Source organism: Scatophagus argus, chromosome 11 (genome assembly GCF_020382885.2).
Source record: "Scatophagus argus isolate fScaArg1 chromosome 11, fScaArg1.pri, whole genome shotgun sequence".
Classification (NCBI taxonomy): domain Eukaryota; kingdom Metazoa; phylum Chordata; class Actinopteri; family Scatophagidae; genus Scatophagus; species Scatophagus argus.
In genome coordinates this window covers 12,332,073-12,350,946 of record NC_058503.1, presented here as the reverse complement: position 1 = coordinate 12,350,946, position 18,874 = coordinate 12,332,073, and the positions used below count along the sequence as shown (strand labels likewise).

General features: G+C 40.6%; 1 protein-coding gene and 1 long non-coding RNA gene across 4 annotated transcripts; one reads left to right on the top strand and one right to left on the bottom strand.

Annotated features, from left to right (window-relative positions):
* The first annotated feature begins 1,718 nt into the window (after positions 1-1,718).
* LOC124067427 (glutamate decarboxylase 1) lies at positions 1,719-13,370 on the top strand. The gene is made up of 16 exons (XM_046404754.1): positions 1,719-1,917; positions 3,547-3,609; positions 4,727-4,882; positions 5,351-5,593; positions 5,768-5,858; positions 8,463-8,575; positions 8,917-9,032; positions 9,162-9,241; positions 9,334-9,388; positions 9,768-9,884; positions 9,992-10,056; positions 10,568-10,646; positions 10,786-10,935; positions 11,026-11,133; positions 11,368-11,457; positions 11,574-13,370. The coding sequence occupies exons 1-16, from the start codon at positions 1,842-1,844 to the stop codon at positions 11,745-11,747; spliced, it is 1,776 nt and encodes a 591-aa protein (XP_046260710.1). The 5' UTR covers positions 1,719-1,841; the 3' UTR covers positions 11,748-13,370.
* LOC124067428 lies at positions 9,057-11,413 on the bottom strand. Of its 3 annotated transcripts, XR_006844756.1 has the most exons (5): positions 11,244-11,413; positions 9,959-10,039; positions 9,705-9,850; positions 9,420-9,596; positions 9,057-9,350 (listed from the first exon to the last, which is right to left on the bottom strand). It is a non-coding gene; the product is annotated as an uncharacterized LOC124067428 (long non-coding RNA). The 3 variants fall into 3 exon arrangements; XR_006844754.1 differs by having other exon boundaries at positions 9,420-9,850; XR_006844755.1 differs by having other exon boundaries at positions 9,057-9,347; positions 9,420-9,850.
* Positions 13,371-18,874: the final 5,504 nt, after the last annotated feature.

The following is an 18,874-nucleotide window of genomic DNA, read 5'->3' as shown; positions in this document are numbered from 1 at the left end:
CAATCCTGCCTGTACAAAAAGTGGAAAAATTAGGCAGAATGTTCAAGACAAGCGCATACTCTGGATTTAATGAGTGGGGTTTAATGTGATTTTTTTTCTTTAATTTTTTACCGATCTCAAGTTAATATTGTCATGATTCACAAATCATCCATGTGGGCTGAAGTGGAGAAATAAATAAATAAATAAAAGCATTTAGAGGTGTATTTAGGCTGGTGATTTTTTCGCTTTTGTCTTGTTTTTTTCCACATAAACAAAACCAGCGGACCCCCCCACCGCCCACCCCCCTCCTTCTCCTCCTCCTCCTCCTCCTCCTCCTCGATCCTCATCCCTCCTCACGTAGCCTAATATGTTGCTCGCAGCATCAAACTTCAAGTCTATGTTCGTGACCAGGATTCAAACCAGAGCCCAGTAGATCCGGAGGCAATCAGCACTTCCAAAAAGTCCCACTTTGCAGGGCCGAAAGCGGCGCCATTCAGTGTCCAAGCCGCAGACAGCCTGCAGACGGCTCTGCTCCTCAGATATGCAGCACCGGTGGAGGTAGTGCTCTCCGTGACTCATTGGTGCGCAATGACAATAAACACACAAGGCTTGCTTTAGATATCAGCAAATCTAACCCACTTCAACAAAAGCAAGGTCACCTTGTGTGGGATCTAGCAGAGAGCCGAACCTCTTGGCGTGGTTGTCTTCATCGTTTTCTTCTTCCTCCTCTTGGAGTCTGCCAAAGAGCGCAGCGGCTTCTCCTCCAGGACTTAATTCGGTGCTGAAGTCACTTTCTTTCTTTCTTTCTTTCTTTCCTTTTCTTCTCTGGACTGCACCTGTTCACCTGGACGCACGCGATCACGGTGAGTGGATTTATTCATTTGCAGTCGAGTCTAAACTAAACGAACTCTTCTTTAATGTCATTGGAGATGCTCTAACAGGTGTTTTTTATAAGATTTAGCTCGCGGTGAAACATGCACGGTTTAAGCGACACAGGCCAGTTGGCCTGCAGTTTGTATATGAACTGCATGCGTGTAGAAATGTTTCACTGGCTTAACTCCTCAGGAATAATTAAATAAATCTCATTTAAGCTTTAATAACCCGTGGGTAGTTTGGACAGGGGGATGCATGTTGTGTTTTTCTGTGGGTGACTTAAACCTGCATCACGGTCAGCGGTGCAATAATCACCTTGAACTGATATCTGGTCAAGTTTTTGAAGCCAAACCCAGTCATGCATGTAGGCCATATTATAAAATTTAATCAAGTAAAATATGATGTTCTCCTTGTGGGCTTTGAAGTGATTTTTAGGCATTTTTTTTAATGTTTTGCACATGACCTTATCTCCACATATTGAGTATGGGTGTGCCAGTTTTGACGATGTGACAGCTGTGTTTTTCATAACCTTGAACAGAACAATTAGGGACGTGCTATTCATATGATGAGGGTGACTAACGTGAATCTGTGTGGCTGCCTGTTACCCATCATCCATCCTGATCAGGATCAAGATGTGATGCTGAAGCAGTGTGCTTCTGTCAGTGGCTGTCAAGTGGTTTTAACGCAGGTGCACTGGAGGACGATCTGTTATTTATTTTTTCTTTTTCCTCCTTACGCCGACTAACTGAATCTCAACTTGTAAGGCAGTCTGTGTCCTTATGTCGGCAACTTGAGCATCTCTTTCAATATTTAAGGGCAAGGGGCACATATTAAAACACTGTATGGGTTGTTTCTGTTTTCCTTGTGAGCCTTACTTTTCGTCTTTCATAGTACAAAGAAAGATTTTGGGGGCATCAAAGGAAAAAAAAGAAAAGAAAGGTGACCAGGCTTTTTTGAGGTGAGGACTTTGGCACAGGGTCTCGGGAGTGATGGCGGCGTCTGCACCCTCCTCCTCTGGCGGCGAACCGGATCCCAACTCGACAAATTTACGACCGCCGGGCTCAAGTAGGTCCATCACAGATAAAATGCTATTTCACGTGTGCTATTTACTTTGTGGGCAACGCCATTAATCATTTTCATCGAGGGAGAGAAGAGAAGGGGGTGTGTGTGTGTGTGAGAGGGGGGGATCCGCTGCCATTTGAGAAGCCTTCCTTCGCCACAAATCACCGCTGCATTTCATTCAGCATAGACGGACCTCCCGGCATCTGGCTGACAGACGAATGCTGCTGTCAAAAACTGATGTCCTCTGCTAACATTACACTGAGGACAATTAGTGTGCAAAACAAGCCAGAGGCTGCAGCACCGGAGCATCTTATCAGAAAGGCTGCAAATATTTAAAATTTATGTAATTTTATTAGCAGAAATTATTATTATTATTATTATTATTATTATTATTACTGATGGTGGTGGTCTGTTAATGCATTCTTTTATTTTCATTGGTTTGATTAAATGTGCTCTGGCTGAATAAAGTGCCTGCATAGAAAAGCTTGGAAAATTACCCCTGAAGTGGCTGTTAATTCAGCCATACTAAATTGCCCCTAATGGCATTGTAGCCTTCATGAAGGGGGACTGTAAGAACCATACAGCCACCACAGTCTGTTCATTGTCAGCTGGTAGCAAAAAAAAAAAAAAAATAGCCTGATTCATTCTGCCAGTGAATGGAGGTCTAAAATCATGTTGCAGGTGTTTCTGCTGAATTTTTACCTTTTCAAAATAAAATCACGCGCTCTTGCATTTCTGTGCAGTGCAAACACAAATCATTTCCTCGCACCAGTGTTTGATTTTAACACTGGGATGGCTTTTACATGTCCGTCTCCAATGAAGAGCAGTGATTGTGTTATGATTATGAGGCCCCATGCTCGTAGATTTCAAGCTGCACCTCTGCAAATAAATACAGTCTGCTCTGGATGCTATGTGTCAGCACATCTCGCTCTTGCTTCTTCTCTTCGCCTTTTCTCTTTATTTCTGGTTGCCTCTTTGTTGTCCATTTCATCTCCTCTGGCTTGGAGAAAATCATTGTGAGAACTGAGTTAAAGTGCGTCCAATGAGCTGAGCAGGGCAATGATTTATCCAATGATCCAAAGCAGGGGTTAAATTGGGATGTAGTGATGGTGCTGCTCCCCCCACATCCTCCTCCCACTCATACCCTCCCACCCCTCCTCCCCCAAATTGCTGCTTTTGAGGATTTCGTTGCCTATATGCTTCCCATCCAAAGGTGCCCCATCCCCTCTCTGGCTGGAAGCCCTTGATAACGCTGTAATTCTCTATCTGTCACCGGCCAGCCGGTTCATGCCTACTGATGCTCGCATTTTAACCAGCATCTTTTCACTCAATTAGATCTTTGGCCTGGCGTGGATCCAGACGGCTAATTAATTTTAAGTCCTTGCCCGGGTCGTGAACGGTGACACACAGTGGAAATAATCCAGATCCAGGGGCCCGGGGAGGGCAGTTTAATGTTTAAATAATCCCAAGACACCCAGTGTTGGATATTTTTGTTTCAGCATGCGACCTCATACATCTCTCCATTTATTTTTAGCATTAAATTAAATGAGATAAAAATGTACACTGAAAGTAGTGGGATTTTTTTTCAGGCTTCTGTGTGGCCCTCTAATTGCTTTGTTGAAATCATTTCAGGCTATGACGCTTGGTGTGGAGTTGCTCACGGATGTACTAGAAAATTGGGAATGAAAATATGTGGTAAGTCGGCATTTTTGCTCAATTATTTTATTATACAAAAATATGATTTATCAGGGAGACTTCGTGTGTAGGTTTTCAGTGGCCACAAGCATGACTGACGGCTACGGCCTGCGTGGTTTTAGGCTACAAACGGCTCAGTGGAAAGCCAACGATTTCTGGACACAATATGATCGAAACAAGTACGAACCATCTAGATTAACCAGGAAATTTTTAGATTATTAAATAACCATCATGTGTGATCTCGTTAGTTCAGCCAAAATCTAAAAATGCAAGGAGCATCAAACTGCTAAAACCACGAATCGACCCCTGAGTTGAAGTTGGTGAAATTAAAGATGGACTCATGCAGGATGGATTTCCTCGATTTCACACTTTGAGTCTGTTCCAATCACATGTCACACTAACTACAGACGGACTGACATCTATTATAATGGTGGATGTTACGCACCGACGCACAGCCCAATTTTCTGCTGTTTTTGACCGACACGTTCTGCTGATTTCACAGCCATGAAGCCTCAAAACACAAAACAAAACAAAACAAAACAAAACTGCATAGTAGTTGGAATAATATCCGCAGGTTTAATGTCGTAAAAGTAACCTATCGCCTTGCGCAATTTTCAGATTAGATCTCTATTAAAGAATATATATCTGTTATTCTCCTGTGCAGACTTTAGTGATAAATTCACACCTATTATCAAACGCGCCTTTGTGCTGTATTACTATCGGCTACTGTGCTGTTTTGTTGCCCAGCGGGGATGCACACTGTCTTTAGGATCTTTAATAAGAATTTACAGCCGCTACACGACAGCGATTTGTTTTTTTTGCTTGGCCGGGGCTCGATGCTGATGTCACCGGGCTCAGCCTCCCACAGGGCCCTCCGCCCATAAATAGGACTCCCTGTGCAGGATGGGACCCTTTCTCATAAGAGAGGGAGAGAGAGCGTGAAAGTACTCCTTAGATCCTCGGAGAAAGAGAGATAGAGAAGATAAAAGTCAGAAATGGCAGAGGAGATTTTTTAGTAGGCCTGGTGAGGAGAGAGGGGAAAATAAAACAGTCTATCTCAACATGTATGGGAAGTGTAACCACCCTGCGGACTCCTCTTCTTCTTGTAAACGTTTAGGATTTTTGCAGAAGAACAACAGTCTGGAGGAGAAGAGCAGGATCGTGAGTTCCTTCAAGGAGCGCGCAGCCAAGAACCTGCTGTCCTGCGAGAATATCGGTGGAGATGCGCGCTTCAGGCGCACGGAGACCGACTTCTCCAATCTGTTCGCCAGAGGTACGCATGAAAAGACGCTCACAGCGGATGAAATGAGTTTATACATTGAAATGAAACATGAATCACTTAATACAAAATATAAAACGTAACCATTTGAGAAATCCAACACTGCGTGGATATTTTAATCTGGATTCCAACAAACAAACATGCATGTAAATAAATCAAAGCGAATGATATGCTGATGAATCTGATTGCTACTTGTCATTTAATGCCAAAGTATTTTTCTAGAGATGATAATAATGAATATGTAGGTGTTCAGACCACATTTATTGCATTTGTAGGTGGTGTCTGTGGTGTTTTCAAACAAACTTATGGAGTATTTGCATAAAATAAATGAGTTGACCTGCTGAGGAAATTCAGCAATAAATTGCAAAAATGACCTGTAAAAACTGAGAAGAAAGCAACCTTTGGATTTAAGTTAGCCAGAAAAGGCCCACATAAATTTAATGGACGTATTTTATTTCGTAGATCTGTTGCCTGCGAAAAATGGAGAGGAACAGACCATGCAGTTCTTGCTGGAGGTTGTGGAAATCCTCACCAACTACATCCGGAAGACCTTTGACAGGTCCACCAAGGTCCTGGACTTCCACCACCCTCACCAGCTGCTGGAGGGCATGGAGGGCTTCAACCTGGAGCTCTCTGACCAGCCCGAGTCTCTGGAGCAGATACTGGTGGACTGCAGGGACACCCTGAAATATGGAGTGAGAACAGGTGAGAACAAAGAGGCCCGAAGGCGCAGTGCACGGCCTGCTGCGATCAATAACTCTCATTAGCTTACATGCCAGAATAATGATTACAGATAAGCCATTTTCTCTCCAAGACTCTCAAATGATTAATTGTTCTCTGGGTGATTGTGTTGCGTTGTTGTTTCTTTATCAATCGCAGGTCACCCCAGGTTCTTCAACCAGCTGTCCACTGGATTAGACATTGTTGGTTTGGCAGGAGAGTGGCTTACCTCTACAGCCAACACCAACATGTGAGTACTGTGATGCATCCTGAAGTTTTTAAATTATCTTCGCACTCATTGCTCATAAACAATAAGAATTACATCCAGTTTGGAAGTCATTGGGTTAATTTCATTCTACTTTTAAAATGCTTGTCTGTTTTTAAATGACCCAAGCTCTCAGTTAGAGGAATACTTGAAGTGACATACAGTAATTACCGCCTTTGCCTGAAGAATAGCCTGCACGCTCTAATAGATTGTCAATCAAGCAAGAAAACAGAAAGCACAAAAGAAGACATTTGTACAGCTACTCCCTACAGTATTGTCAGTGCTGGCCTGCGCTCATTCTGTGGTCATGTAATTCAGCCCTGCAGGCAAACTAAATTGCATATTGATTTGCATTCACAGTTTACATGCTGTCTTTGTTTCATGTAATGCTAGTTCCTGTGACATAACAATGCCAGGAGCTGGGGGACATGGCATGGTCCTCAGATGGTCCATCTGTGCACAATGTGAACAGCTATCACTGGGATGCAGCACTGAGTTTTGCTTTTGCAATAAATCCTTTCCTTTGACTTTCATGACTCTGTGTCAAAGATGTGTTCGCAGGGGTTATTTTATTCCATTGGATTGCATTTAATTGTACTAGTGTCCCTTATAAACTGTTGACTCACTCCATAATGATGAACTTGGGAGATCAAACTTGTCCTAGTAGACTTTAGTAGAATTTCCTTCGGGATCAATAAAGTATCTATCTATCTATCTATCTAGACTAGTGGTCCAAGATCAAAACGTCTTTCCTTCCCATCATGTTTCCCATCGCTATTATTGTAATCTATTAAATAAAGGCGATAAAGCTCTTGACCAGCAGGGAGGCTACTTGCAGTTTCAGGGAACTTTTTTTGTTTGTATGTTTTAACAGCCTGCTTTCAGAAGTAAATACAATACATAGCTTTGCAATAAAATACAGATGGCAATGAAAATATTTCCAGAATATTTCTAAATGTGAATAGACAGAAGACTTTGTCGAACAATTTCAACATAACTTTCTAAAAATGTGCTCTTTATAAAGGGTTTATAAAATGGTCAATAAATCATTTACTAATTATTTTTAGATCAGTTATAACCTATCAATACAAACAAGTAATTTAATGTCAAGTTGTGAAAAATCACTTTGGCTGATTGACATGCAAAAGATCTGGACAAAAACTGACGTAATATCAGCTTATTCAGCATTTATTAGTGGATTATTAAAGGTTATAACTGCATTATTAACAAACAGAAAGTAAACACACCAGAAAAGGACGACTTGTCAGTTTTATTTTCATAATAATGGATTATAATTGATCAATCGGGTACAAGGAAATCATTTGCTAGCATTAGTAGAGTGATTAGTTACAGCATTTAGGCTGCTTCATTACAAATTGGTACCACTTTTTGAGCATAACAAAGATTTTAGGTTTGGCACCAGTTTGAACTTTTATCACAAGGTTCTGTTACAAATCCCAAACTTTTCACAGCCTCGTTCAGCCATCAGTACGTCTTCTGCAGCCCATCTCAAAGAAGTAAAGTAGTTTGTAGCCCGTGTGTTTTTGGCAACATCAGCGAGCATGACTTGAACCAGAGGGTGGAGGTTGCTTACATATTTCTAATTTACCTTTATTAATTACTCCATCAACCCTAATTACCCCTGGCAGATATTGACTGACACTAATAGACTGACAATCACATCCAGGTCTTACATAATCACAACAAGTGAGCGCTGTCTGCATGAATGAATGCGGTGAAATTAATGTGCGACATCTGCGAAGTGGCATCTGACTTGTTTATCCCCCCCCCCACCTCCATATTACTGCATGCTGAAGATGCTGTGGGGCACAATGCGACATTCTGTAATGTTCCACTGATTCATTTACTTTCTTTGCATGAATAGACAGATACTTATGTAATTAGAAGAATATTGGTCAGGAGAAGATGGATGAGCCTGCCTGTGCTGTAATTCCAAATCGACTGTGCTTTTCTCTGAGGCAAAGGGGTTTTTAATGTACTTTGATGATGTGGAAAAAATTATATACTTGAGAGGATAAAACATTAAAACAATCCTGCAATGAGAAAGTCAAAGGCACCTGAAATGACTTTGTCTTGTGAGTATGAGAGCTGCAGACCGTTCCCATTATATCTCCAGTGTTTTTAATAGTGTTAATTTCATTAACGGGACGTTGTTTGTACTTTGAATATTGCTGTATCAGTGAGCCTGAGAATAATTCATCTCACAACAGTAAAAGACAATTCTAAAGCAACAAGATGGTGTTGTCACTGAGGTGTGACTGTGTACATAACGCTGTATATGCTCCATTTTTTTCTGAGAGCACACTCAGTAACCACGCTGTGCAATTACAGTATACAAGTGCATGTTGTTAGATATTACCAGTGTATTTCATATTATCCCATCAATTCCTCCTGCTGTCTGGAGGTGAAATGGAAGGTTACTTGAAAGAAACTATTAATCTGCTATTGTTCAATTTACACAGAGCAAACAAAGCTAAATATAAAGAACAAAGAAGAGTCAAAGAACAAAGGAGTCCTGTAATTTTCTGTTGTCACAGATTAAAATGTTTTCTTTTTGCTTTGTTCCAGGTTTACCTATGAGATTGCTCCTGTCTTTGTGCTCATGGAGCAGCTGACGCTGAAAAAGATGAGGGAGATCATTGGCTGGCCTGATGGAGAGGGTGATGGAATATTTTCTCCAGGTGAGAGCCAAGTCAGTGACTGAACAAGAGCTCAGTAACTTTGAGCCCTTAATGAAGACATGTTAGACTCTTGTTTGTACTGTCTGTCATACTTTACCACTGGATGTTTGTTTCTTTTAGAAATACTCTTTTACAAGTAAACGCCATGCGGTTGGCGTTTGGCCAAAGGTGAACGAGATGATAAAGCCAATGAAGAAGACTCTTTAGTGTCACACACAGTTGCGCTCCATGCCACATAGTGATACCTCTTCTCTGTGTTTAACCCATCTCTAAATCAGTAAAGTTCTTCAAATATGCATTCATCTACAGCATCTCTCCTCCATCACTGTTGGTTTCTGCAGGAGGAGCAATCTCCAACATGTACAGTGTGATGATTGCCAGATACAAGTTCTTCCCTGAAGTGAAGACCAAAGGCATGGCAGCTGCTCCCAGACTGATCCTCTTCACCTCAGAGCATGTTAGTCCATCTCTGTTTTACTGATTTCATATAGTCAGACCATTTAAGCATCTTTGTCACCAAGGTTTCACAATTAATGTCAGTATCTTGAGAGTAAATCCACTCTTACTGTAACATCTGTTCTTGCAGAGCCACTACTCCATCAAGAAAGCCAGTGCAGCTCTGGGCTTTGGGACGGACAACCTGATACTTTTGAACACTGATGAGAGGTTTGCTTTGTGCTGGACCCGCATGCAGACTGTCTGGCAAAAGATCAGATATCTGGATGACTTTCTACTGTCTTCTTCCTCTTCTTTTCCAGAGGGAGAGTCATCCCTGCTGATTTGGAAGCCAAAGTTATAGAGGCCAAGCAAAAGGTCTGCAACAACAACCAGGACATCCACTTACTTATTTGCTTTTATTATTGACACCACACAGTCTGAGCCATAGTGTGTACTTGTGTGTGCCAGAGCAGTGAGGTTATTTCGGGGAGGTTCATGCTTCTTTCTGATCACAAGTGACGCTGCTCCAATCAAAAGCACTTCTCCTGGAAACAGTCCCTCAAAGGCAAAAGTGATGTGCAGACTGGAAGAAATTGGAAAGCAGTCATTGCATGAGGGAAGAAGGGTGCATTATTTGAGAAAGATGTATCTTTTTGTGTCAACAATCGCAGCGAGAGAATGAACATAACACCCTGAATTCAGTCCTGAACTGTAGCAAATGCCTTTATTTCCACCCAACGTTTTCGTTTTGCAGGGCTATGTTCCGATGTTTGTGAATGCCACCGCTGGTACAACCGTTTACGGAGCCTTTGATCCCATCAATGAAATTGCAGACATCTGTGAAAAGTACAACATGTGGCTTCACGTGGATGTAAGAGAATATTGCAAATATCCAGTATAAAGTTCTATATCCAGTTCTGATACACCATTGTAGTAGATATTAACCTTCCTGTTGGAAATGCATTGTCTCCTGTGCAGGGTGCATGGGGTGGAGGCCTGCTAATGTCCAGGAAACACAGGCACAAGCTGAGTGGAGTAGAGAGGTAAAAGAGCACAATACATGAACACATAAATGGCAATGAATGTTGTACAAGAAAGCATGTGTTTTTAAGGGGGTACTCACACATCAAGTTCAGTGCTTGAAGAATAAAAGTCAGGTAATCTTGGCCTCTGCTGTGTCGAAATTGACTTTGTAATTGATTTGTTTCAACTGACCTTTTATGATTTTATTAGATAGCAGACGATAGATAGATGACAGGAAATGAGGGGACAGAGACAGGTGAGGAGAGTGACACACAACTAAATTCAATCCAACACTAATTTCCTGAAGTGTACCATTAAAATCAACGCCAAAATGATGTGCGTTCTGAGACCTGCAGTCAGCTTGTACAAACCCACAGATGTTTCAAAGTGTACCTTTCAAACGACTCCTGTGCAAACTGAAAGGACTGATGTTTTCTGAGATTACCACTTCTGTTCCTGGAATTGATACACACTCACACACACTCATACGCACTTGCACGCACCCTGTTTACTGTTTCAATATCTGCGCAGGGCCAACTCAGTCACCTGGAACCCCCATAAAATGATGGGAGTGCCGCTGCAGTGCTCTGCCATTCTGGTCAGAGAGAGGGTGAGCTGAGGTTTTGTTTTGTGTTTTTTTCACTTTCCTGCTGCACACTCCTGTATAGAAAGCTTAGCCACAGACAAGCGTCTTCTGCTGGTGTTCGGTAACTGTGCTGATCCTTTCAACACCACTGTGTTCACTGCAGGGATTATTGCAAGGCTGCAACTCCATGTGTGCTGGTTACCTCTTCCAGCCAGATAAACAGTATGATGTTACATACGACACTGGTGACAAGGCCATTCAGTGTGGACGCCATGTTGATATCTTCAAGTTCTGGCTCATGTGGAAGGCAAAGGTACGCATTTTATGTGTTGTTTTCCATCTGTGTCTGTCGAGAGTGTGAAGGAAACAACTCCTCATTCTCCTTCTTTCACTCTATTTAAAGGGAACCGTAGGATTCGAACAGCATATTGACAAGTGCCTGGATCTGTCTGCGTACCTTTACAATAAAATAAAAAACAGGGAGGGCTTTGAGATGGTGTTCGACACAGAGGTGAGATCATTATTTCCATGCACAGCAACATAGGAAAACTGTCTATCCTATTCTCAAACACCTTTTTGTCTTTGTGATAAAGGACTACAACAATATGTTTCATATCTTACCTTCATTTTGGGGTTGACTGGGCCTTTTTCCATTGCTGACAAGCTGACAAGAAAAGCTGAAATTACAGAAGGTGTTTTTTATCGGCGCTCATTACAAATTGTTGTTCCCATTTTCTCTTATCAGCCGCAGCACACTAATGTGTGTTTCTGGTATTTTCCACCGAGCCTGCGTGGCTTGCCTGACGGTGAAGAGCGGAGGAAGAGGTTGAACAAGGTAATGACTCATCAGTTTGCTTCTCAAGCCGCATTTCGAGTTCCACCACCCTCTTAGCCTCATTCACATAGTGTATACTGAGATTTAGTCATGACAGCGTATGTTTTTCACAACAGGTGGCCCCAAAGATCAAGGCAATGATGATGGAGTCTGGGACCACAATGGTGAGCTACCAGCCACAAGGCGATAAGGTCAACTTCTTCCGCATGGTCATCTCCAACCCCGCTGCTACCAGGTCAGACATCGACTTCCTGATCGAGGAGATTGAGCGACTGGGGAATGACTTGTAAGAGTCACAGATAAACCCTTTGTTATCCCCAAACATCAGACTTTTCCAACTCTGGAGAGCCTTGAGCTTGGCTTCATGTCCCTTTTGTCTCATAAAGACGTCAAAATGTTTTGCTTACAGGTCCTCTTTGGCAATGCACAACATGTAATATGCCATGTGTGTCTCTTCTCTGTCTCTTCTGTCTTTAGCGGTGGCGACATATATTCAAAACACTTGCACATAAGGCTGTGCTATCTGAGTAAAAAAGGACATAAGTCAAAACTTGCAAGAATCTCAAAAGCACACGGGTGTTCTTGCAAAAGAGCATGTTAAATGGAACTTAATCTGAGTGAGATTAAAACTGGTTGTAAGAATATCTGGGTACTTCAGTGATTCTTCAGCCGTTATAAAATAAAGCATTTCACTGTACAATATGAAGATCAGTACTGAAAACAGAAAGAGGTCAAAATATTTTTTCACAATTATCAGAGCACAATGTAGGGACCCTTACTGCATTGACATAAACAGTATTAATGTAAAATATATACATATAAATATATATATACATATATATATATATATCTATGATGTACTGACTGTTGGTGCTCCATGTCGTCTATGTAATTATCAAGCCAGATGCACCGCCATATTGTTCCCTAGCTGTTATTTCCTTTTGATATACGTAAGTGGAAATATATAACACAGTCATTGTAACAAGTACTGTACTTGATTGCTGTGTTTTTAGAGATTTTTGTGTAGATTGTGTATAGTATTGTCACATTGCCTTTGTGCCAAATGTGTCCTAGTTTTACAGTGAGAAGACCTTATATGTAAATCAACCATAACAGTATATTATGTAATAGATGAATCGCTTTATTTATATCCAGAGATTATAATTGTGAATAGGTTATCTGCTGTTCTGTTCCATTTGTAATGTTTCCTCATTCTGTTGGGAACTCTGCCGTATAATATCACAATGTTTTGAATAACACTGAAGTCTTTAGCGCATTTGTGAACCAAAGAAGGGTTGAGTTACATTTATGAACATGTATACGGCCCTTATTCTCCCATTGGATTAGGTTCTGATGTTTATGTAAGAATACTTAACTCACCGCCATTAACTTTAGTGCAATCTATGTTGTGTAACTGTGCAATGTCATTGTGATTCACTGACTGAATGTTGTAGAGACACTTGGCTATATGTGGGAGGCATGACTGGCAGTGCGGCTGCTGCTGCTGCCGGAGCTTTGTTAGTGATAAAAAGCACAATGCTAAACCATGTTCATGGGGCAGCTTTTATTCTGTGGACATATGATTGTATTATTACTGTGTTAAGTGGAGTAAAACTATAATATGCAAAATTCTGTTTGTCTTAACATGCTCACATGCTCACTGGCACATGTTTATGTTGAGAAAACCAACGTAAGGAACCGGGATTATTTATCATGAAGACTTTTGCTTGAACAATGAAATGCACAGTGTTTGCTACTGTCATAAGATTTATTGAAACAATTGTACATTCCTGAATTAGTGGGATGAAGTATCCCTTGTTAAATTCAATGTAGGCACTTTAAATTAATGCCATCATTTTGCTGAGTATTACTGTTGTATCCACAGCACTAATAAAGACATGAGCTGTAGAACATCTGTGCGCACAGTTTTTGTTTTTTTTGTTTTTTGCAATGCTTAAAGGGACATTTTAACTTCAGAAAAAATATGTGTTGCTCTTAACTTACGTGTTTAGTTTCGTTTAGTCCTGAAAGGAGTATTTTTTTTCTTCTAGCCTTATTAAAATGCAGCAAACAGAAAAGGATTGAACTTTGGACATCTGATGAAGATTACAAAATACAGAAAATTTTCACATGACGCATTGTTATTACACCAAAATCACATGTTATACAAGCAATGCATAAACAAATATATTCCTTTTGTTTGCCGGAAGTCATTCAAAGAAAAAGAAATGTATGACATCCTACATACTTAAATGTCCTGGAGTTCAGACAGACTGCGTATAATATTTGAGATTTGGGAGGTGTTGTGCTGTCCAGGAAGTACCGACAACCCTAATGACAGACATACAGCTTCACATTGTAACTGTGTTTGGCCATGTTTCACAACTGGTATCTGAGATCCCAAGTAAGGTGTCATTTTCTGTAACAGACTTCTGTAAACAACCCTCATAATACTTGGAGTCGTCGTGAATTAAGTATCAAGGTGATGAAACTATGTCAAGTTAGTTTTTTGTTAAAGATAAGAGTAAAGAGATATCACGGTGTCTCCATGAGCCCAAACAATCCCCAAAACATTCTGGTTAAAGGACACTCAGTCTCTGGTTCTGCATCAGTCACTGCCAAAGACAGGTTGAGTGCATCAAAGTGTCGAAGGTGTTGATAAGTTGACAGTTAACAGCTGAGAAAACTGTCTGCACTCGTACACGGCCTTTAGACAAATACATGCAAAAGAAGTGCAACTTATGGAGAAAAATTCACAATATGACAAACCTCGACAGGGAGAGACAAGTTAAATGTGTAAGTGTGGGCAAATGTGTATTTTTTCCAATTTTTATTTTTATTTATTTATTTATTTCGCCTTTCTTTTTTCTCATACATCTTCTCAGTCCACCTAACTGTCACCAGCCATTGGTCAGATTAATCACCCTGGAGGGACTTTTTATTGGTTGATCATCTCACAGCTGAGATTTCATGAGCACCCACTGCCAATTCCTTCACTCCTCTCATTACTCACACTTTTAAGATATTTATCATAAAAGGCATTAGACTGTGCTCTTTTAACATTTTTTTCCCTGAGGCGCCCATTTCAAGGCTCTGCCTGGCTGCGTTTTATTTCGACACAGCCATAGAGGGACTGGCTGTCTCAGTGGCTCTCCTCCCCATCCTCCACCAGGCAGACGCTGCCTCTTTGTTTCATGCTTCAGTGCAGCGATCATTACAGACCTGGTGTCACTGGCTGCTTTGTAAAGTTGCAGGGAACAGAGGATTAAAGGAATAACCACTCATATAATGGGGTAATAGAAATAATAACCCTTGACTTCTTGCCACATATAAAGAGAGAGAGAGAGAGATTTTTAGGAGGGTTTTTTTTTATTCTTTTGCTCTAAGGACGGTAATGTCATTGAAGGTTAAACGTGCCAAAGCGTAGTGATATGGCTAATTTGGAAGCAGGTGTTGGAGAATCATATAATGATTGAATCCAAATGAAACAGAGCCTGCAGCTCATATAGTTTGCCACACCTCTGCAACTTGCAATTCATGAATGAATGGCCATGTGGGTAACACAACCACTGAACTGAATCGGTTTATACAGATATCAGTCAGTCTATTCAGTATATTGCAGCTTCAGAAAAGCTTCAGAAAAATATTTAGATTTGGAATATATTGTTAAATAATGTGCAGAGAGAACAGCTTTGTAGCCTGATTTAGGCTATAAAATTAATATTTAGCAGTATATCAGGGGGTTCATCGCTTTAATCCACAATCAGTATCTCCATCAATTCTTATCACAAGGATTATTAAACTTTGATCAAGAGGAGATCAGGCCAGTAAAATAATAGAGTGCTGGAGCAGCTCTGTTTTTGCAGCAGTCCCCTTCATTCTCTGGAGGGTGGGTGGGCTGGCTCTGAACACCAGACTGTGAAATACTTAATGTCTGTCTCTGCACTAGTCTGTTCACCCTCCATTTCACACCTGGCACACACACACACACGCACACACATACACACTCAAGAGTCATTAGAATACTGCGAATGAAACAAAGGACATCAAGTTTATTGGGCTCATTGCACTGCACTTTTCTTCTTGTGTGTTAATTGTATTTGTATTCTGGACATTTTTTAAGTAAGAAAAGTTTCCCCTCTCTCACACAATAGGTCGCTCAGCCATCTATCCTTTCTCAGCTGTGTTACTCCTCTCTCTTATATATCCATGAATCTTGTCAGTGGTTTCCTGATGTGCCAAATATATCTCCCGCCCCTGGGAATCACTGCCACATTAGCTTCCTGATAGATACTGACGTTCCCATTGTGTAAGGCAAGTCTAATGAAATGATGATGATGATATTGACTGCGGGCTGCTTGCCAGCCCATCCCCCCCACACCCCCCTTTTTTTATCCACACATGCAGCTATGGCCACAATTTAGCCTGGAAACAATTTCTATTTTTAACCCTTTCAATCTCATGTACTTACCAGCACATGCAGCATTTTCCCCCTTGTAGCTGTTCAGTTTTAAGGTGAACAATGATGTGTTCTTGTGCTATTAATGTGTCCCTCCACAATCACTTTGTTGTTGAATTCAAGCCAAATAGCAAGTGTGTCTGACATTAAAAACTGTGATAACAGAATCAACTGCAACACCTCTGACTTCTAAAGTAATTATAATGGGTTACACTTATCTAAATAGCCTCCTCTTATTGACTGCATGTCTGGTGCTTGATTAATCCCGGCAGAAAGTAAATTTTAAGCAGGAGATTAATAGTCCAGAGACTCTAACATGCCTGTCTCCATGGCTGGGGAGTGTAAACCTAATGCGCTGCTTGTTAAAGTTGAAAGGCTGCTAGTAAATGTCTCTGTTAGACACTTTCTAAGGGAATAAGCATGAGCCGAGGAGCAGTTACACCGCAGCTAACCAAGTCTGTGTGTGTTGACGTCCATCATGCATGCTAAATGAAGAAAACAACCTCTAGCAGCACATGACAGTAATTTAGTGCTCTATAGACTTTCAAGTGTGGTCTGTTGTTCTCTGCAGGATGACTTACAATGAGTATTTTTTTTTCTCCCCTGACTAGGAACTGTGTGACAGGACAGGATAGGAAGCATGTCTGTTGATGGTGAAATTAAAATGATCAACAACAACGAACAATGATGTGATAACTACTTGAACTGGTGTTTGGTTCTCATGCTCTGTCAGGCTTCTTTAAACTACCAAACCATTTTATCTCTGCATCCCAGCACATCAGAGTACATTATGGCAGCACAGAGCATGTATTTATCATAGAGCGCTTTCATCCGGCGAGAAATGACCTCTCACAGACACACAACATTAAGTAACTAACCCTGACAATAACAGCCTATGATGTTAGTAGCTGTGACTTTGCTTGCTGTGTGGAAATGCAGCGTGTGAGGAGGCTACAGCAAGCAAGGTGGCCCAAATCACGCCTGGACAAAAACACAGTGCTTTGCTGCATTAGTTGTAAATTCCTTGGAGCACTGAAGAAGTATAAATCTGAGAGAGCGATACAGAACAGTGATAGCAGAGTTTTAAGGCGTCAGCAAGCTTCTGCTGAAATACAGAGTTTATTTATCTGCCTCTTGAAGGAGCAAGTGTCACCAAGTAAAGTATAATTCTCACTGGTAGTAAATAGTAGATATGAAGATCTGCTGCGGTATGGAACAATGAATGATGAAAGATTTAAATATGTAGTTGATCTTAGGACTGCAATTAATGACATGTTTTTATTCTTCATTAATCTGCTGATTATCTTCTATGATTAGATGATTAATCATTTGGTTTATAAAACATTAGAAAATACATTTTGTCATTTTTCACACCCAAAGATGATGCCTTTTATTTTCTTAGCCAGCACTCCAGTAATTACAGTACATTTTATGTACTGTAATGAATGACAAGAAAAACACCAAATCCTCACATTAGAAATGTTTGAACTATCAAATGTGTGTTTGCTTGAAAACTGACATAAATGATTGATTGATCATCTACGTGATCACCATATCGTACATATACTTATAAGCAGCAAAAGATCAAAATAATTTTAGATTATGAAAAAGAATGTAAACAACTGTTTTCATCAAACATGTTTAATTATGATGATCCAGAGACTACAAAATGTGTTAAGGATTGCTTATGAAATCACACTTGAATTTGGTCATCTTAGAATATGGAAACATCCTGAAGGAGCAGAGCGTGAAACCTGCTGATCTATGCTCCACTAGAACAACTATTTTAGTTTTCTTCAAAATGTCAACCTGTGACCCAAATGTCAGCAACATTTCTGGCACTGAGTGTTGTCGTGTAAAGCTAAAACATCAATCTGCTTCCCATCAGTGTTTCCTGAGATGCTGGTGCAACTTTGTGGTGAATGACTGTGGTGTTCATGTAATAACCAACCACATAATTAACTTACATGTTATTCGTCTTGATCCCTTTTCCATACCGATAAAAATCTTGCCCTCAAAATACTCATTTTTTTGGTATTTGTCTTTGGATATATGTAATTTTGAAAAGTCACATTTAGTGATATTGGTGATAAGACTGCGTTTTTCTAATTAATAGTCAAATTAATAGGAATTGTCAGTATTTGAACATTTAAAGTGGAAGAAATGATAAATGATGGTAATTATTATTCTAAAGTGATTATATGAGGGGCGGCACGGTGGTGCAGTGGTTAGCACTGTCGCCTCATAGCAAGAGGGTTCCAGGTTCAAATCCCGGTCTGTGCTGGCTTCCTCCCACAATACCAAAAACATGCACATTAGGTTAATTGGCTACTCTGAATTGCCCCTAGGTGTGAGTGTTTGTCTGTCTTTGTGTGTTGGCCCTGTGATTGACCAGGGTGTCCTGCCTCTTGCCCATAGTCAGCTGCGACCCTGATGGATGAGTGGTATAGAAAATGGATGGATGGATGATTATATGAATCAAGATGTTTGTCCAGACTTAAATATCGTGAATAAAATCTACTTGTCAGAGTACATCCTCTCTTGAAATGTGCAATACGAGCTCAAAGCATCATCCAGCGCAGTTTGCAGAGAGATTATATCAAAGTGAGCTCTATAGCAGACACAAAGACTGACAGGATAACTGATGATTGATGAGGAGAATCACAACGCTGTGCAGGTTTATTTCAAATTATTTGATAAGAGCCGCTGCACTACAGAGATATTCAGCTACATATACATTAATCTACTCCTTGAGCCCGTGTTCTTTATAGCACTGATGATGTCCCTTATTATCACTGTTTGATCACTGAGACAATTTCTGTTCTCTCACATCTTCACCGTTCCCTTGACTATACGATCAAATCAAAAGCAGCTGAGATCTGAATTAAGAAAACAAAACAAAATTCAAAATAAAGATGAGGTTAGCACTGATGTTGCAGGTGGTGACAGGAGGTTATG